At 45.3% G+C, this 21551-nt stretch overlaps 1 protein-coding gene across 2 annotated transcripts in view; it reads left to right on the plus strand.

Annotated features, from left to right (window-relative positions):
• Window positions 1-1093: 1093 nt before the first annotated feature.
• The window catches only part of patl1 (PAT1 homolog 1, processing body mRNA decay factor), a 51490-nt gene continuing 31032 nt past the window's right edge, over window positions 1094-21551 (plus strand). For both annotated transcript variants that reach the window (XM_056279885.1, XM_056279886.1), the window contains exons 1-5: window positions 1094-1180; window positions 4734-4839; window positions 11555-11785; window positions 13607-13873; window positions 15414-15502. In XM_056279885.1, the coding sequence (XP_056135860.1) occupies window positions 1166-1180; window positions 4734-4839; window positions 11555-11785; window positions 13607-13873; window positions 15414-15502 (708 nt within the window). In that variant the 5' untranslated portion in view covers window positions 1094-1165. The remainder of the gene's footprint in view (window positions 1181-4733; window positions 4840-11554; window positions 11786-13606; window positions 13874-15413; window positions 15503-21551) is intronic.

The raw sequence follows: 21551 nt of genomic DNA on the forward strand, positions 1-21551 counted from the left end.
TGGCGGTGACAGGCTTGATCATCACTGTGTGAACTCCTTTGGTAAGGGCTTGAATGTCACGGACTTTCATAGTGTAGCGATTGTATCCAGTTTTGAACTCCCACTCTTTTTGCCGCCTGCCCACGGGGTAGCGCTATAATTCAAACATAAGCCGGCTAGTGCATGTGGATACAAATATTTCTTGTCCCGTTAGCCTAAACTAGGAGTTTACAAGACAATGTAACCAGTTATTTTCTTGCCCGGTGCGGGATTCGATACGGGTGTACTGCATCACAAGGCGACATCACTAACCGCTCGGCTAAAGGGTCAGACCCGTTAGCTAGGGGCTAACGTAGTCTGCGCTAGCACTAGCCTGTTTCGGTTCCGTGCTGGCGGTTTCAACAGCCTCAGCAGTCCCGGCCCTGGAGCTGCGCTGCGTCGGGGTTCTGGCTGCGCTGGTTCTCGATTTGGGGGGGGGGGGGTCTGGCTCCAATGGCGTTGTGGGCTACTGTTAAAGGTTAGTGTTGTTTGGCTGCATTTGACTTTCTTATTCGCTGGTTCTTTTGGCATTTTTGCAGAAGCACGTGTTCGCAACGTTGACAGCTAGCAGAGCTGATGTTAGGCTAATTAACGGCTCAAACATCGCCAACACTCGTCGTTTTATTGGTTGCTACGCAAGGCTACAATGTACCCATGGATTGGATTAAAATGTGAATATTCTTCCTGATTTATTTTTTTACCGTAAGTGTTGCAATATAGGCGCATTAGCGGGGGGGGGGTGCAGGGATTCCCGGCTTTAAAAAAAAATGTGGAAAGAGGGTAAAAGTGCCCCCCCCCCGTTCCGGCACCCCTGGGTCGGCCGAGGCCCCCCGGTTAACAACGGCGGCCACCGTTGGCGCTGCGCCCTCACATGGTACTGATGGAAACCGTGGCGACTCCCGAAAACGGGGGGAGCAAGCCGGGAGTCAGATCCCGTGTTGGTGCAACGCCACACGGCCAATAAACGTGATTCTGACCCTGGTGCATCACACCCCTGGAACCTGGTCTCTCGCGCGGTGCGGTAACTCTGCGCGCTCTAGTCCGACCACCCACCCCCCACCCGCCCCCCGCCGCTTTAAAGTGCGCGCCGTCTCGCCGCCGCCGCTCACTCCGCAGACGCGCCGTTCTGCCGAGAGGCCGCAGACCGATGTTCCGATTTCAGGTGAGCGCAGACCCGCGTAGCCCTGACCAGTCCAGGGGGCCTATACCGTGTCAAGCGGTTCGCCTCGTTGCGTCTAGGTCAGGGCGACGTTGAGGATTGTTATTGTACTTTTTCTCCCCCTCCTGCCCGCCCGCCCCCGCCGGTCTATAGTTGATAGGATTTCCCAAAATCAATCAGCGGCCCTGCCGAGCCCCGGACTTGCCTGGTCACCTACCGCGGGCCGCGGGGCCGAGGACACGGGAGTAAGGGGTGTTGTTGTCGACGCGGCCGGGGACGTTCCCGTTTACGTTTTGATAAACGGGTCACCACAAAAAAATAACAAAGAAGTTGACCGCGGCCGTTTTTAGTGGATTTCAGCGACAACCCCCCGCCCGTTAAAAAGTAGAAACAACTTGCTGTCCCGGGTGATGTAACGTTAGCGTTAGCTTAGCCGTCACCGCGGCTAGCGGGCTGTGCCGTTGTCAGGGTTAGCTTGGTTTAGCTAGCGTCGCGGCTAGCGGGCTGTGCCGTTGTCGGCGTTAGCTTTAGCCAGCGCTGTCACTTTCGGACTATCAGGGTTAGCTTGGTTTAGCTAGCGTCGCGGCTAGCGGGCTGTCCCGTTGTCAGCGTTAGCTTAGCCAGCGCTGTCACTTTCCGACTATCAGGGTTAGCTTGGTTTAGCTAGCGTCGCGGCTAGCGGGCTGTCCCGTTGTCAGCGTTAGCTTAGCCAGCGCTGTCACTTTCGGACCATCAGGGTTAGCTTGGTTTAGCTAGCGTCGCGGCTAGCATCGCGGCTAGCGGGCTGTGCCGTTGTCAGCGTTAGCTTAGCCAGCGCTGTCACTTTCGGACCATCAGGGTTAGCTTGGTTTAGCTAGCGTCGTGGCTAGCGGGCTGTGCCGTGTGATTTTGGCACAACGCTGGCTCCCTGGCCGGGACATCCGACATCAGATCTCACCATCGCGGCTCGATTACGACATCCGAAGTGCGACCTCATGGGCCAGAGTCGGTTGAGATCTTCATAGCGACTGTTTCTCTATTGTTAAGTTGCTTGAACAGATAGTGATAGACAGTGTTGTAAACCTCAGCCAAGGAAACCTGCAAAGGTCCCAGTAGGGACTACAGGGCCAATGCCTTTCTCTAAAACCCACTTTTAACAGCTCAGGTTTGGTAGTAGAAATTGAGGATAGATGGGCAACGCTCACCACAACTCTTAGCAGTATTAGAGTGGCTGTTCTATTCAAGTGTTAGGTAAGAACACTCTGCAACCGGTTATAAATCATCTAATACTGCAGCTGGTGTCAGGTATTACTATTGTGCCGTTACTTACTCAAACACCAGAACTTGGCATTTATGTTTTGATAATAATTTGCCTGTTAAACTGCTTTGTGGCAGTTTAAAATCTACAAATATAGGAGAATCACACACAGGTGGTGAATAGGAGAATCCTATTCTCCTATTCACCACCTCTTGATGATTAAAGGCATTCTTGGAATACCCTCGACATGCAGTGTTGGCTTTGATATTATTTAGCAAATACACTACTACTCCATATTATACTGCTATGACATGATTTCTTTGTAGTGCCCTACAGGGTTTCCTCTCAGAATATTTGTTAGGCCCGGTGGCAAGTGTCTTTTTTGACAGGGGCCCGGCGCAGGCTAGTGACAGACTGATGGCAGCATTAAGGTAGGGCCATATAGTTTCTATGATAACAGAATCAGGGATGGAATCGTGGAATTGAGAATTTTAAAAGGCTGTAACACAGATTCCATAGGGGCCCTACATTAAGTCAGTGCTAAAATCTGACTGGAGATTTGAAAATGTGATTATTTAATGTGTTGTTATAAGTGAGTCATTTATTCACACATTTTAAAAAAAATCAACTACAGCAGAGTCTTAACTACTAACCATAGTGGTCTAAAGAATCTTGAGAATGTACAGTCTTGGAATGCTGTGTTTTCAACAACAACAAAAGAAATTAAAATAAATATCAACGTTTTTTCATGTTACAAAAAACTTGAAAAAGAGTCCTGCTTGACTACTGATTCTTACAGCCTTGGAATGCTGGGCACATTTCAATGACAATAATAAATAATATCCAAGTTTTTGCACTCTACAAAAAAAGCTGATGTTTGCTTGTGATAGTTGAAAGCGTCAAGTGTTGAACGTCACTCGACGTTCAAAGAAGGTAGAGATCTCAGACCTGCTGCTTTCCTATAGTGCGTTCAGGTTTTAACCAACAGATGTTGTTGGTGAGCTTTCCAACCATTGCATCTCTCCGTTTCCAACCAAGCCACCACACTGTAACTGTAGTTAAAAATAAAAAATCTTAGAAATAGATAAAAGGGGGGAAAAATCCCAGATGCTTAGGCCTGGCAGGGGGTCAACTTAGACCCAGCGTGTTGCTGGGCTTGCAACACACTAGCGGAAACCATGCGCTATCATACTAGTTGTTATCAATCCAATCATCAGCTAATTCCCTACTCTGTTGTAAGTTGCTCTGGATAAAAGCGTCTGCCAAATGAGTAAATGTGACATGAGAAGGAGTAGGAGCATGCCTTGCCAAATGGAACATCAGCATGACATTCTGTCATAGAAGTCATGAACCATGTGTAGTAGGATATTTAAGCATTCTTTGAACAAAAAAAGCTTGGGTATATGTTGGGTTGTTGTTTGTTAAATGCTATGCCTTCCCTCTCGCCACATGAAATTATTCAGCAGATTTTCTGTCTGATGCACCTGCTGGTTTCTCTCTGAAGCATCAGATGTGCACAAAGTGGTTGTCAGACCTCTCTGAAATGTGCCACATTCTAATTTTTGACATTCAACTTAATGTCTTTGTGTTGTGATTGAGTTACTTGTAAATATAGTTTTTATTCAAGCGGTGTGCCTCTGACTTTCCATGGATGTCAGAGTAACGATGACGAGACAGCGTCTCTAAGCCGTCATCGCTGAGCAGTTTTACATAGACTGTTGATCTGTTAAGACTGAATGAATTTGATCACTATACAAAATTGGTTTTTGGCTGTGTAAATCCAGCTTTTGCTGAACATCAGTCATGTTGCTGTTGTTTTTTTTGTTTTGTTTTTTTAAACGTTTGTTTGGGAAGGGACAGTGTACATTAACCGATTTAATCTGCTTATTATGCTGAAGAAAACTGGCTGTCATGTTGTTGGACCTTGTTTAATTCTTAACTTCTTTAACTGTTGTCATTTAGCAAGAATGTACTCATTCTCTTCCTCCCCTCTATCTCTCCTTTATCACTTTCACCATCTCTCCAATGGCCTCTTGTATTGCCCTCCTTCCATCCATTTTTTTATTCCATCTCACATCTATTTCTACCCCCACCCCTCCAATATCTATCTTTTTCTCTTGCTCTCCATATCCCCTCCCCTACCCAATGCTGTCCTGTCAACAACACTTCTCAACATGCCTCCCTTAATGCCCTGCATGTCCTCTCCCCTTCTTCCGCTTTTACCACTTTCCCTCACCACTCGCCCTTCTTTTCTCCATACCCCCTTCCCTCCGTCTTCTGTCACCTTCTCCTCTTGCCCGTGGCCTCTCCCAATTCCAGTCCCTTGATGAAGACTGTACTTTGGAGGAGGAAGAGGAGGGACTGGTAGAAGAGGAGGATGACATCGATCAGTTCAACGATGACACCTTTGGTGCAGGGGCCATCGGTGAGTCACATGCACATTCACACAGGCACTCACTGGCTAGCACGGTGGCCCAGTGGTTAGCACTGTTGCCACACAGCAAGAAGGTCCTGGGTTCAAAACCCAGGCCATCCCAGATCCTTTCTGAGTGCAGTTTGTATGTTCTCTCTGTGTCTGCGTGGGTTTCTTCTGGTGCTTCGGTTTTCTCCCACCATCAAAGGTTCATGTTAAAGGTGAATACTCCTGCCTGCCCCCCTGAACAAGGCGATGACAAGGAACTGGAGTTGGTCCCCAAGAGCTGCACTGCGGCTGCCAACTGTTTCTAGTAGAGCTGTCCCATATAGCCTTTTTTGGGGGGGGGAGGCGGTGACTTGGGAAGGACTCAGTTAGACATTTCTCTGTTCTCGGCTCAGATGGACAGCATAGCGCTGCAACACGTGTCTTTCAGTTTAATTAAAGGCATCCATTTTTAAGGATTCTGTTATTCTACAGTATTGTTGCATGTTTGCAATCCCAAGGGGTTTGGTTGAATGAGGTCTTACCTATACACTTTTTGTGACATAACGGCTTGTGACAATTTTTCTTATCATGGATAAATAGGCCTACATAAATGCTCATAATAATAGGCTCAGAATCCGAGACAACGCCCGACAAAGCGCTGTGAAATAGAAGTGCAAAAACGGCATACTAGCGCCAAGAAATTCAAGATTTAAGATTTGTATTTACAAGATTTATATTTATAATTTCTTTATTGTCATTTCTTAGTCCTTGCATACATTGAAACGAAATTTGTCCTCTGCATTTAGCCCTTCCTATACACTAGGAGCAGCCGCAGTGCAGTGCCCAGGGTCCAACTCCAGTTCCAAATTCTGTCAGCTATTAAGCCTAAGTCTTTAACCTTTTACAACCGGAACCTAACAAGACTCAAACGTAGATACAAAACACACATATTTCTGTTATAACAACAATACTTTTTGTTAAGATAGCTGTAACATTAGGCTGTAATACTCGGACATTTTTCTGACAAAGAAATCACAAATCACTCAGAAATACAATTATTATTTTTACCAATTACTGACAGTAAATGATGAAAAAATAAGTGAACGAACTGTAATAAATAGAACAAGGTAACGCAAGTATAATAACAGCAGCACAGCTGAGGTCTTCAGCATTTTATCCTCCTTTTAACGGCCAAGGTGAGGTGGTGTTCACTGCTGTGAGGGAGAGGAATGTCGTATGCCCAACCCAAGATGGTATATATTGTCATATTTTAGCAGTGCAACTAAAAAGTATAAATATAGTACAAGAATATGCTGAAAAAATATATTTTGCAGTTAGCCTCTATGGATAGCCTACATTTAGCAAAAAACCAAAACCAAAACCAAAACGCAAATCCAAATCCCAAAATTGAAAACCGAATACCTACCCAATGAACGATTATCCAAATAGTTGAATATTTGGGTCCAGCCCTAGTGTGTGTATAGAGGATGGGTTGAATGCAGAGAATGATTTTCATTGTATGTATGTATGTATGTACAGTGATGAGTTTCTTCTTCTTTGAACAAACTTCACTCAGCATTACCAAATAATTATGAAATGTGCAAGTTGTAAAAGAGTGAGTTTTTGGATTTCAGGTTAAATAAAGCTTCACATAGACATGAAAGCTAATTCCAATAAACCTTCCATTGTCTACCTGGAACTAGTGGTTTTGAAATGGTTTTCTAGCCAATTTGGCGTACTCTAGCATCTTGATGGTTAACTGTTCTTCTTATGTTTGAATAATGTATCCATCTCCGATTCTGCCTAACAGTGATTGGTTACCTCGAGAACATTGCTTGTACAACTTCTAGAACTTGCAGAAGTGTAATGATCCAATACGTTAATTATATTAGATTTGTGTCCATATTTGCATTTTTTTTCTTTTCCCCTTTTCCTCCCTAATTGTATTTGGCCAATTACCCTATTTTCCGAGCCATCCCGGTCGCTGCTCCACCCCCTCTGCTGATCCAGGGAGGGCTGCGGACTACCACATGCTTCCTCCAATACATTTGGAGTCGCCAGCCACTTCTTTTCACCTGACAGTGAGGAGTTTCTCCAGGGGGACGTAGCACGTGGGAGGATCGTGCTATTCCTCCCAGTTCCCCCTTGCCCCTGAACAGGCGCCCTGACTGACCAGAGGAGGCGTTAGTGCAGTGACCAGGACACATACCCACATCCGGCTTCCCACCCACAGACATGGCCAATTGTGTCTGTAGGGATGCCTGACCAAGCCGGAGGTAACATGGGGATTCGAACAGGCGACATATTTGCAAATTTGACTGTGATAAACAACTTAATGCTTCAGTTATAGTCCAACTATGTAGCTAAAATATAACATTCCCTGTTGAGGTTATTGCTCCAATACATTCATACCCACTCTCAAACAGATGAAGACTCAAGTCAAAGAGTTAAACTGCAAAGCTTTTTCGGATGGCACTCCATTTAGTTGGCATCAAGGGCTCAGCTCTTAGCTTATTACGCTCTTACCTCACCAACAGAACTTTTTCTGTTGTTCTGGGTAACTACATCCTTGGTGGCTCAGTTGAGTTGTGGTGTCCCTCAAGACTCAGTTATTGGCCCCCTTCTCTTTTCGATATACATGCTGCCCCTTGGCCAGGTCATTCAAATTCACTATGTGCTCTACCATTTTTATGCTGACGACACTCAGTTATACATGCCAGTAAAACCCACAGATCCTAGCACCCTAGCAAGTGTCACAACTTGCCTCTCTGACATTAAATCCTTGATGTCCAAAAATGTTCTTAAATTTAATGATAAGTCTGAGGTTAGCCGCTGCGTTATTATCTCATCATCATTTTTGCTACCTCACTTATTTTTTCTCCCTCACTTATTTATACTAAATATTGTTTGTCATTGTTTTTATCTTGTTTTTTAATCGTTTACCTTGTCTAGTGCTGCTGGTGTGAGAGTCACCAAATGAAATTTCGTTGTATGCACACATTGACAGTGAAGTATCTTATCTTATTCTGTTTGGTCCCGAAAATTCCATCAGCCCTTTTGCTACTAATCTTGGTGGTCTGTCAGGTAGTCTTAAGTAGGCTGCTAGGAATCTTGGGGTAATATTCGATGCTAACCTCAGTTTTGATAATCAAATCAAACATGTTGTTCAGTCACGCTTTTTCCAGCTCAAGCTAATCTCCAAAATTAGGTCATTTTTATCAATTGCTGGTCTGCAAAAAGTTGTACATGCTTTTATCTATTCTCGTCTTGACTATTGTAATGCACTTTATTCTGGTATTAGCAGGGGCTCCTTCCACCGTCTGCAGTTGGTACAAAATGTCGCTGCTCGGCTCATTACTGGAACAAGGAGGCATGATCATATCACCCCTGTGCTTGCCTCCCTACACTGGCTCCCTTTTATATTTTGAATTGATTTTAAAATTTTACTGCTCTCTTTTAAGGCTTTAAATGGTCTTGCTCCTTCATATATTTGTGATTTATTGACTTGGTACGTCCCCCCTCGACCATTAATGTCTGCAGACGGAGCCCTGCTAGTTATTCTCAGGTCTCGGTTTGTTTCAAAGGGTGATGGGGCTTTTGCTGTTAGAGCCCCCACACTATGGAACTCTTTTCCTGTTGAGCTAAGACGAACTAAGTCTCTAGCTTCTTTCAAATCTCATCTTAAAACTTTTCTTTTTATGAAAGCTTTTACAAATTTTTGATATTTGTTTTTATTTGTACTGTTTTTATTTTTACTCTTATTTGATCTTACTCTAATTTTTGCCTTGTCTGTTTTTTTTTGTTTTTTTTTGGTGAATCACTTTGTAACATTGTTTTAGAAAAGTGCTATATAACTGAAATTACTATTATTATTATATATTTTGCCATGTTTCGCTTTTATTTGATAGCGATGGTAGAGAGAGAGACAGGAAAGGCAGGAGAGAGAGGGGATGACATGCAGCAAAGGGCCCAGGCCAGCTTGGAACCCAGGCTGCTGCAGTAAGGACTCAGCCTTATGTAGTTTGTGCTCTACCAGGTGAGCCACCGGGGCACCCCCTATTCCCCTTGATATTATCCCAACAAAACTGCTTATAGAAGCAATAAAGTCACTTGGCCCTGCATTGCTGGTCATCATTAATGGCTCTCTGACCTCAGGAGTTGTACCAGATCTTTTTGAAATGACTTGTGTTCAACCGCTGCTGAAGGCAGCCGGTTAAGATCCCACAAATTTAAAATATTTCCAGCCAAGGGTTGTCCGGGTAGCATAGCGGTCTAACACTCACCAGTTCGAATCCCCATGTTACCTCCGGCTTGGTTGGGCGTCCCTACAGACACAGTTGGCCGTGTCTGTGGGTGGGAAGCTGGATGTAGGTATGTGTCCTGGTCGCTGCACTAGCGCCTCCTCTGGTTGGTCGGGGTGCCTGTTCAGGGGGGAGGGGGAACTGGGGGGAATAGCGTGATCCTCCCACGTGCTACATCCCCCTGGCGAAACTCCTCACTGTCAGGTGAAAAGAAGTGGCTGGTGACTCCTCATGTATTGGAGGAGGCATGTTGTAGTCTGCAGCCCTTTCCGGTTCGGCAGAGGGGGTGGAGCAGCGACTGGGACAGCTTGGAAGAGTGGGGTAATTGGCCAAGTACAATTGGGAACAAAAAGGGGGGGAAATTAAAAAAAAGTAATGTCCATCTATGTTCTTTCAGCCAATTTCCAAGCTGCCTTTTGTTTCAAAAATTCCAGAAAAGATGGTGCCAGACACACAATATTTTGAGAAGTTTCTATCTGGTTTCCACAAGATATACAGTACAGAAACTGCCCCTCTCAAAGTCACAAATGATTTGCTGATGGCTGCTGACTCTGGCACATGTTTTGTGTTATTATTGCCTGACCTCAGTGCAGCTTTTGATACGATGGACCGTTCCGTTCTTATTGACAGACCAAAACAGTGGGCGGGTATTACTGGAACTGCTGTGCACTGGTTTTCCTCGTATATAGCCAACAGGGACGTTTTGTTTCTATTGGTGAATTTAACTCACAAATGCTTAGTCGAAACATGGAATTACCTCAAGGATCAATTTTGGGACCTGTTCTGTTTCCCCTGTACATTTCAACCCCGGGACAGATAATCCATCACCACAACTTCTCTTTCCATAGCTACACGGATGATACACAACTGTGCTTCTCATTTAAACCTTAGGACACCAATAAATTAGCTTCACTACGTAGCTGCCTATTTGACATAAATAGCTGGATGTCCCAATATTTCTTAACTCTGAAAAGACAGTTCAACTACAACTACTCCTTAGCCCCCTCACTCCCAACATAAAGTCAACTGCAAAAAATCTGGGTGTTATCCTGGAGTGTAACCTGAGCCTGGAGAAACATGTAAAAAAAAAAAGTAATCCGGTCTTGTTTTTATCGACTGATGAATATTTCCAAAAATAGATCAGTTCTGTTCTTCATTAACACAGAGAAAATTATACATGCTGTTATATCCTCCCTCCTCGATTACTGTAATGCCTTGTTTACTTGCCTGAACAGTCGATCCATGAAGCAGCTCCAAATTGTTAAAAATTCAGCAGCTACACTATTGACCAGAACAAAGCGATTTTCACACATCACACCAGTCCGGACTTAACTGCACTGACTTCCGGTCTCTTTAGAATCCATTTTAAAATTCTTTTAATCCCATACAGGCTCTGAACGATGCGGCGCAGGAATCTATAACTGAGCTCCTTACATCTTACCATCTGAACAGGCCCCAAAGTCTGCCAGTCAGGGTCTTTTAACTATTTCAGAGTGCAGGTTGAAAACAGAAGGGTTACATGTTACCTCAGGCTTGGTTGGGCGTCCCTACAGACACAAATGGCCGTGTCTGTGGGTGGGAAGCCGGATGTCGTCGCGTCCTGGTCGCTGCATTAACACCACCTCTGCTTGGTTGGGGTGCCTGTTCATGGGCGAGGGGGAACAGGGGGAAATAGCGTGATCGTTCCCCTGGCAAAACTCCTCGCTGTCAGGGAAAAAGGAGTGGCTGGCAACTCCACATGTATCAGAGGAGGCATATAGTAGTCTGCAACCCTCCCGGGTTGGCAGAGAGGGTGGAGCAGAGACTGGGATGGCTCGGGAGAATGGGGTAGTTGGCCAGATTCAACTGGGGAGAAAAAAACGGGGGGGGGGGGGTTGATTGAGCCTTTGCAGTACTGGCTCCACAGCTCTGGAATAGCTTTCCACTGAGCATCAGGTCAGCTGACTTGTGTGGCTTTTTAATCTGGTCTTAAAACTCACTATTACAGAATGGCTTCTCCCAATAACCGATCGTCTTTACGTTTCTTGGTTCAGGAGCTGTTGGTTTTGTCTCTCGCTGTGTATGTATATAGTGTGTATTATGTTTATGTAGGTGTGTGTATCTCTTGCAATTGTCCCTAATTCTTGTTTGAACTTGTGTATGTATATGCATAAGTTTTCATATATTTCATTATTTACCACTTGCAATTGTTCTCTAATGTTGCCCATGTTTTGAATTTCTTCACCCTGGAAAGCACTTTGTGCTTATTGCTTAAAAACTGCTCTATTGTTAAAATTATTATTATTACGTGACAATTCAAAGCCATGTATTTAGATAGATTTTGCTTGTCTCCATCTTTTGCTGTTGAGACTAGATGTCTGCATTATCTTTTAGAGTTCCATTTCAACCAGTCAGGCCAAGCTTAACCAACCGTAACGTCTTTCTCCTTTTCTCCCCAGATGACGACTGGCAGGAGGAGCACAAGCGTCTCGCTGAACTTGATGAGCGGGATGGAATCGGGGCAGGGCTGAGTTTGGGGATAGGAGGAGAAACGGATATCAGAGGAGCAGGGGATGCACCCTCCGTACATCTTCCTCCCCCTGCTGGCCAGCTTCCCGTCCCGTCCACCCTCCCGGCCTTTAACCTCTCCTCTTCCTCCTCCTCCTCTTCCTCCGCACAGCCTCCACCAGGTGGGTGATCTGTGTGTTTGACAACATGAGAAGCCCAGCATGAGTTTTTTTTGTGTTTTTTTTTTTGACCTAGCAGCATTAAGTAGACATCTCATTGGTCATAGTATGAGAGACCCCACTTTTCCTGCTTGCCCAGTTTTTTCCTTCTTTGCATGTTGCCTTGGTCTTTGCATTTAATGATTGTCACAACAATAGTAATGGTAGGTAGGGGTGGGACGATGTGAAAATTTCAGGTCACAATTATCCTGTCCAAAATAATTGGAATTCCTGATATTATCCCAATAATCATCTAAATATGCTTAAAACGTATGCTTAAAAATTACACTAAAACATGCTGGAATCACTCTACCTTACATTTAACAAATATGTTATTGCATTACAGATAGGACACACCTTGTTTTGGTGGACATCCTTTTTAGTGAAAAACAAACCAGGACAGATTCAGGCATTGACCTCACGTATATGGATATTTTTCTAAATGGATATTTTCCCCTCTCCATTTTAAAAAAAAAATCTGTTTTAGTGGCCTAAAAGGCCGTTTGCGTGTGGATGAGAGGCCAAAACGTAGAGGAAAATGTTCGTTTTGTAAAGAATCCGTGTTAGTGTGGACATCAGACTCTCCAACATCCAGCAGGTAATCACAATGACAGCTTGCTCTCCTGTGGCCAACAAAACCTCCTCCACTGTCACACTGGGCTCCCACAGGACTATCTGGATCCCATGACGGATGGACGGAGGTGGCGTCTCGGAGGATGCCATTCCTCCATAAAAGAACCAGCAAGAAACAGCAGGACAGTCACCAATCAGCCAACAAACAGAAGAAACACTGACCCGGTCGTGCAGAAAAGACAGATGGAAAATCTAAAGTTAGACACAGAGTTCAGTCCAAACTCTGTGCCAAACGCCACCTCCACTAACACTCACCTGGAACTCCCAGCATGCACTGCAGAGAGAGAGAGAGCTAGACAGCTTTTTTAAGTCACTCGTGAGGATATTCATGAATATCCCCGTTAACATTATCCTGATAATGGAAATTCACCATGATCAACCTTTCACGAGGCCCTGTGATGGCCTGTCCAGGGTGTTTCCCCGCCTGCCGCCCAGTGACTGCTGGAATAGGCTCCAGCGACCCTGAGAGCAGGATGAGCGGTTCAGATAATGGAATGGAATGGAACTTTTCATGAGTGCTTTTTATCACAATCCGTGATAAAATCCCATATTTTGCTGGAATTTTTTTTGCTCTCAAGCCACAATAGCTTTTATAATTTAAGATTCACCAGGCACCCGTCAGCTAGATTTTTATTTCAGAGCAGAACAGTGTTGGCAAAAAGCCAAATGCCAGGCAGGACCAAAAAAATGGTAAAACATTTTGCTGATGTGTGTTTGCCCACCCCCTACCCCTCAAGATTTTTTTTTAATTTGATTTTTGATTTTGATATACTTTATTAATCCCCTTGGGGAAATTCTGCTCTGCATTTAACCCATCCTAACAGTGTAGCTAGGAGCAGTGGGCAGCTGCCATGCAGCACCCAGGGACCAACTCCAGTTCTTCTTGCCATGCCTTGGTCAGGGGCACAGACAGGAGTATTAACCCTAACATGCATGTCTTTTTGATGGTGGGGGAAACTGGAGCACCCGGAGAAAACCCACCGCAAGACTCGGAGAACATGCAAACTCCACACAGAGGATGACCTGGGAGGGTTCGAACCCAGGACCTTCCTGCTGTGAGGCAACAGTGCTACCCACTGTGGCACCTAAGGTGATGGTAAGGGTATTCATAGAAACACAAGAATCAGGATTTGACTACTATTTTCCTTTCAGGTCTGGAGGACCGGGGAGGTGGCGGTGACCTTGCAGAGTCCTTGGCTAGGCTCATCCTAGGGACTGACCCTGCCATTGCTGGGGTTGGGGCAGCAGCGACCCCTGGTTCTTTGCCAGGGGGCCCACCAAGGTCCAGTCTGTCTGCTCTGCCTGGCTTGGATCAAACCAGGGGCCTGCTCCAACCCCCCTCCATGCCACATCTTCCTCAGCCTCATCAACCTCCCCGTCATCCCCAGCACCAGATGCCTGCTGGGCCCTCCACTTCAGGTGAGTTTGTAGATAGTGATGATATTGGTCATGAAACATCAATTCAAAGTTTGTGATGTTGACGATGATCGTAGTGATGTCCTGGGGGGGTGGTGGTGGTGGTGGTGATGATGATGATGATGATGATGATTTACCATGAGGGGCAAGCAGTATTCTTTACTTTTGCATGATGTTTGTCACCATTTGTTGCAATTTTGTTACCCGCCTGGTAAGCACTGAGTGAAATTTCATCCAGTGCCAAAATCGGTGCAAGTTTAAGCCAGTTCAGGAGATGTTCTTATGACATGGCTGTGATCATGTGACTTGTATACTTCCTTTAAGGCGTTGTTGTGCCGGCCTCTTTTTTTTTGTTGCTTTGTTTAAGGAATTCAGAGTCTTTGCTATTTCCAGGCACAAACCTCAGTTAAGATTGAGGTTTCGCTCCTCTTTACCAGCCAAATTCTCACACTTAAAATTTCTTGCAACTACTATGGTATCTTATTATTCTAAAGCCAGATTTATGTCAAACTCAAGTGCATTTGTAATGCCTTGATACTCACTCATATGCGCAAAGGTGTTTGCCCACATAATTGATCATTGCACTGTTGTGTGTCCTAGAGGGCAGTGTTGTGATGACAAAAAACAAATTACACAGTAATAGCATAAGAGATCTTAAAACAAGTGGGGAAAAATGGAGTGTAAAAACCCTCTGTATGAATCTAGTTTTCATTGTGTACTGTGTTGTGTTTTATCTTTCGGCTTTGGTTTAGTGTGGATTTATACTAGCAAACAGTCTTCCTTGGCAGTCCGCAGTGGTAATGCATGTGGCCCTATGGGACATATTTGATGTGTTGTTGAGATTTTGGAGGTGTGCAGTGTGCACATCTGGGACATTGTCAAGTTGATTTGCATAGCCCAAAAATCACAAGGTAGTCCCAAAGGGCTTTACAATCAGTACAATATACAACAATAGATGACATACAACACTCTCTGTCCTTAGACCCTATACCAAACCTAGAAATCTACACAAAATCTATACAAATCTAGAGCCTAGACACTATGGGTCTTCGCAAGCCACGGTCGCCCCAGAAAACCTTTCTCTGTGCTGCTGTGCAGAGACATTGATAGCATGTCCCAGCCTTAACCTTTCAGTTTTTATTTGTTTTTATGACCCATGGGCTCATAAATTGGTTACCTCCTCAACAGGAACCTCATGTCAAGGTGATGTTTTGTACATGGACTGTTCGGCCAATGTCATGTACTGCATCACAGGAAAAAAATGAGCTCTAGTCATTTCATTTCATGTCAGTGGTTGACATAGGAACATCTTTTTTCAATTTATGATTAAAACTATATTAGGGTGGTTTTTAGCCCTAGTTCAATGCATATCATTACCTAAATTGAATACCAAAAAAAAAATACTTTGGCTGGTCGCCATCATGATAATTATTTCGTGCTGTTTTCCATACGACTCTGTTGACCTCAGTGATTTTCTGTTCTGTTCAGCTACACTCTGCTCAGTGATGTCTGTTCTGTTCAGCTACACTCTGCTGTGTTTCAGGCCTCCCTCCAAGCCCCACCACCACATCCATGCTCAGTTACCAGCAGCAGCACCACTTACTGTGCAGAGGTGGAGCTCCAATTGGCCAGGTCGGTATCTTGCTTATCGCTCTGTACCCCAGTCTGTGCTGCCCAGTATGTGCTGCCTATCTGATACACACTGCTGTCTCTTTACTCTCAGAACTGAAAGAAAATCAAATGGAAATTAAAGTAAAACTCCGTAACCCTATCCTGATAGTCATACTGACTAATCGGTTCCTTCTTAAGCTGAGGATTATTTATTCAGGTTGGCTAGTCGATTTACTACTTTACGGGTACTGGACAATTTTACTGGCAGCATATTTATCCCCATTTGCTCTGCTTCTTTCAGTATGTTCAGCACGTGGGAGGAGGGCATGTATTATTACACCTGTTGAGCATGTGGAAACAGAACAGGAGCGGGGTGGGTAGCGCGAGGGAAGAGGGACGGCGGCACAAATTTAGTGAAGTTCTTGCAGGCACTTTGCTTCTCGTGTAACTTATTCTCTGACTTCTGTAGTTTCTTGGATTTCTGTGAAAGAAAGCATGCCGTCATATGGCCACAGCACTAGCAAAACCTGTTGTCAGCAGGATTAGAAGCTGCAACACCTAATCAGAAAATGCCGGGATCGTTAAATTAAAATTAACACTGCAAACAGTGATTTGCAAATTATCTTTGGCCTATATTGAATTGAAAACAATACTGCACATTATTTGATGTTTTACCTCAAGATTTAAAAAAAAAAAGGTTTTTTTTTTTTAATTATAAAAACAGTAGCCCTAGTTGCCCTGAACAAACGTACTTGATGTGTTGCTGAGATTTTGGAGGTGTACACATCTGGGGCACTGAGTCGTCTATTTCAATTTTGATTCTTGCATATATTGAAGAAAAAAAAAGTTGGGGCGTAAAGCATTTACCACTTTGTAATGTTGCCGTTCCTTTTCACAACACTTAAAAGACGTGTAGGGACTGAAGACACCAAGTGATGAAGCGTTTCAGGTGTAATTTTGTCCCATTCTACCTGCAAACAAGTCTTAAGGTGTGCAACAGTATTCGCATTTTGCATTTCAAAATGCAACATATTCTGTATTGGGGACAGGTCGGGACTGCAGACAGGCCAGTCCAGCATCCGCACCCTCCTCTTCCACAGCCGTGCCTTTGTAATGAGTGCAGAATGTGGTTTTGCAGGGCTGTACACTGTGAGTATTTTTGTTTCCCCCCCCCCCCTTTTCTCCCCAATTGTACTTGGCCAATTACTCCGCTCTCCTGAGCCGTCCCGGTCACTGCTCAACCCCCTCTGCTGAGCCAGGGAGGGCTGCAGACTACCACATGCCCCCTCCGATACATGTGGAGTCACCAGCTGTTTCTTTTCATCAGACAGTGACGTAGCGTGTGGGAGGCTCATGCTATTCCCCCCAGCCCCCCCCCCCCCCGAACAGGCACCCCGACTGACCAGAGCAGGCGCTAGTGCAGCGACCAGGACACATAACCACATCCAGCTTCCCACCCGCAGACACGGCCACTTGTGTCTGTAGGGATGCCCGACCAAGCCGGAGGTAACATGGGAATTCGAACCGGCAATCCGTGTGTTGGTAGGCAATGGAATAGACTGCCACTCGCATTTGCCCCGAAAAATAGATAGGTGCAAAACGGAAAAATAACTTACGAGAACGATGTGCGAGTAAAGATTACAACCTACCGTAATCTTTTTTCCCTGCACTGCTTATCGTTCAAAAATTACTATTCAGTTGTCAGATTGTGTACAGTGTTTATGAACAGTACATTAGTTTCACAGAAAAGAAATGCCGCCAAGTATAAATATCAGCACACTGCGAACTGTAGCCTCTGTTTGTGGCACAGAGCTGCTGGTAGTGTTGGCAAGTCTGACAAGTGACAACAGTGAGGTGACGTCATGCTAATAAACCGAGGATGTGTTCCTTTTCTGTGGCAGTAACGCAACACGTGGGCCTGTATCTAACTGCTATATGAAGAGCTTAAGGGCTGGCGACTACATATTGAAACTGCTGGTCATGAACGAATCGTTCGAAATGAGCGACTCTTTTTACTGAGTCCTGAGTGACAACTCCTCATCTCCATTAACTCGTTCACTTACTCGCCCCTCCCTGCTAGCTAGTGGGAACTGCGAAGATGAGGCGAGACAACGTGTCACGATTGTGCAACTCCCCCCCCCCCCCCACCTTTTTCTCCCCAACTGTACTTGGCCAACTACCCTATTTTCCGAGCCATCCCGGTCGCTGCTCCACCCCCTCTGCTGATCTGGGGAGGGCTGCAGACTACCACATGTCTCCTCCGATACACATGGAGTCCCCAGCCGCTTCTTTTCACCTGACAGTGAGGAGTTTCGCCAGGGGGACGTAGCACATGGGAGGATCACGCTATTCCTCCCAGTTACCCCTCCCCCCTGAACAAGCACCCCGACCGACCAGAGGAGGCGCTAGTGCAGCGACCAGGACACATACCCACATCCGGCTTCCCACCCGCAGGCACAGCCAATTGTGTCTGTAGGGACGCCCGACCAAGCCGGAGTTAACATGGGGGTTTGAACTGATGATCCCCGTGTTGGTAGGCAACGGAATAGACCGCCGTGCTACCCGGACGCCCAGATTGTGCAACTCCTATATTAACTATATTTATGTGTATCAAGTTAATTACTGTAATAACCTAGCTGTGAGGAAAGCAACCGCTTTGGCGCTCTCCCACTACTCGCTGTCCCAGCGCGGCTTCCGCTTCCTGCCCTGAGCTGAAGGTCTTCACTCGGGCTGCATGAATCACTCACTCACTCACAAGTTCCGTGCCACAGTCAGTAACCGTCCATGAATTTTAATTTGCCCCTTTTTAGTAGTTTACTACTACTCGATTCTGATTGGTCAGAAATTCAGCGGTGTCATTTTTGACTAGCAGACTGTGTTGCTATAGACGCCATTATAGATGCCGTCCCAAGATGGGAGTGACTGCTGTTTATGTCCTTTAAACAGAATGAGAGACCTTTTTTTTAAACGGAAAACAAATCATTTTAAATCAATACAATTATTTCAGTTATTTTTTTATTACCAGTATCTTGTATGAGAGTTTTTCTTTGCCTCAGAGTTGGTTTAAGTTGTTTGATGCTGGGGTGTGTGTTGGGTCAGCCGGTCTTATTTGTTACCGCTGGAGTTCACCCGCTCCACCCGTCTCTTGAGTGGCGGCGTAGAAAGTATTCACAATATACTTGACGTTCGTCTCGCAAAGGTAAGTAAATACCTGCAACCGCTGCCTTTTCTGAAGATGAACTAAGACCCTAGCATGTGCGCGTCAGACCGTCTGTGTGCTGCGCTCCTCGCAGTTGAGCATTTTTCCCCACACACAATCACAGGAAAAGGAGCGGCTGTAAAACAGTGGGTACATTTTTTGGGGGCATCACAACCCCAACGAAATAACTCGTTTCACTGTCAGAATTTGATCCGTTTGGTCCGCTAACATTTGGAAAGTCTGGAAGAGCCGCATGATTAAATTATTTTCTCCCATTCAAGTTAGTGGAGGAGGGCTAAACCGGAAGTTAGCCGGGGCCAAGCCAGCTAATGCTGGTGCACATGCTCTATAAGCGCTGGGACCGGTGGGGGGAAACCCCAGGGTCTGGCTGGCTGACTCGGTGACTTGAGTTTCCCGAAAACCCGACTGTCTTTAGTGAGTGACTCATACAAACTTGAGTCAGTAAAAAGAATCGCACCTGCCATCGCTAACTGACACACTCCCCCAGTTGACAGTAGAATTTGGGACACCAAGAAATTCTTTTAATTTCAAGCCCCGCAACCAATATCCTTTGCGTCTAGCATGAGCCAGTGTTTTAAAAAGCTACGTCAAGGTTGTTTTCAATATTTCTAGGCCCATCCTTAGTGTCTAGATGCTAGGGTCATAGTCCTCCACTGGTTTTCACATTGTAACTACACAACCTCCCCGCCTGCCGCCCAGTGGCTGCTGGGATAGGCTCCAGCATCCCCGCGACCCTGAGAGCAGGATAAGCGGTTCGGGTGATGGGTGGATGAATGAACTGCACACAAGGAGAAGGAGCACGCACGCAGTAAAATATGTGCGTAATCAGTTGTTTGGTAATCAACTGTTTGTTTCTTGAACACTTTTCACTGTGCTCCTATAAGTTTTTTCCTTTAGGAGCACATGTCCTCCTTGAGGAGAAAGTTGGCGTAGAAGCCCTGTTTTGCATTGTCTTGTTGCATGGGCGTCCCTGGAAAAGATGTCGTCTTGAAGGCGGCATCTGTTGCTCCAAAATCTCTGTGCTCTTCAGCATTTATGGTGCCATCACAGAAGTGTAGTATACCTTTGCCAAGGGCACTGGCTCAACCCCGTACTATGACAGACCCTGGCTTTTGGACTTGTTGCTAGATCGTCCTTTTCTTCTTTGGTCTGGAGCACACGGTGTCCATTTCTTCCAAAAAAGACCTGAAATACTGATTCGTCTGACCATGGTACACGTTCCCATTGTGTGATGGTCCATCCCAGATGCCTCTGAGCCAGAGAGGTTGACGGCGCTTCTGGTCACGGTTAACACAAGGCTTCCTTTTGGTACAGAAAAGTTTTAACTGGCATTTGTGGATGTAACTACGTATTGTAGTGCTTGACAAAGGTTTGCCCAAAGTCATCCTGAGCCCATGTGGTTCAGGGTTACTTTATGATTACAGGATTACTATATGGCTTATATGGCCAATTTTTTCCTTATTCAGTATGTAACCAAGTGTCTATTTGTCCCTCTTTAAATAGAAATAAATCAAGTGAGACCAGATTTAAATTGTACTGTAACAGGAAATTTATTCCAGGGTCTGGTAGTAGTATGCTACCTAAGTCAAAATGATTAACTAATGGACTGGAACGTATCCTCCCTAGAAAAAAAAAAGGGAGAGGGGGTCAACCCTTTGTTTTAAGTAAATGCACACACACAAAAAAATTTTTATCTCCTGCTGTAATTTGTAAGTTATGACTTCTAAATGAAAGAGAATGAATGACAATATAACAAGCATGAATGAACGACATTAAAGAGTTAGTTTAGCTATTAAGAAAATAAAAAATAAAATAAAATTCTTCAGCCTTAATCAAAAGTGAGTTTTTTTTCTGTTGTAAACCAATGGACAGTTACACCTCCTACAAAGGAAGAATGTCTTTATCCTTAATTTGATACTCCTCGATCCATGTGAAAACATTCCCAACAAACAGTTGAAACGAAACAAAAGTTGGGTACCCAAAAAATCATACTGTACCGACCGGGGAAGGCGGTCGCTCTGACTGTTGGCGGTTCTGCGCTGGGCGAGCGCAATGGCTGATGGGACTGTGCGTGTTATATTTGAAGTTGTGTTTTAATGATGTGGTGTTCGTGTTGTGGTTATTCTTGTGTTGTTGTTTTGGGGGTTTGACTCAGACTAAGTAGGAGACCGTTTACTTAACTGACTGTAGGACTGTGACTGGGACTGACTGGGACATGGGGGGGCCTCAGGGCACCTCGTTGCGTTGTTGTCAGTTCTGGTCTGTTCTGGTCGGTGTGAGTAAAAGAGCACTTCCGGGGTCGTGCAGTGTATGGGGGCACCGGTGCGTTACGATTAGAAAGAGACATCTGCCTCTCGACTCATTCTTCCACGCTGGCTCGCCACAATACTTTTTGTTTTAGTTGGCAGCCCCCCTACTTAAACATCTTCCCGGCTGCCTGAGACTGTGTGCTGGCATGGTGTGTCCTGTTATCATTTGTAGCAGAGCAGTGTCTCATTTTGTTGCGCTTTGTGTTTATGTCCGACAGACGACCGCAGCCTAGTAAGCCTACATCACTGTAATTACTAAAGCGAGTGCAATAGAAGTCATTTTGTGACAGTCGTCACCTTGGTGGTATTCACTTAATTCAGGCATCCACGGGCAAAAGCATAAATCGGCACCTATGCACCCCGCCTACATGTCATGCTGCGACCATGCCTGGTCAGCGGTTCACATCGCATGCCTATAATTAAAGCGTCATCTTATTGGCCTGGCGGCACGGTGGCGCAGTGGTTAGTGTGGTCGCCTCACAGCAAGAAGGTCCTGGGTTCGATCCCCGGGTCGTCCTCTGTGTGGAGTTTGCATGTTCTC

Source organism: Lampris incognitus, chromosome 5, assembly GCF_029633865.1.
Source record: "Lampris incognitus isolate fLamInc1 chromosome 5, fLamInc1.hap2, whole genome shotgun sequence".
NCBI classification, from domain to species: Eukaryota; Metazoa; Chordata; class Actinopteri; order Lampriformes; family Lampridae; genus Lampris; species Lampris incognitus.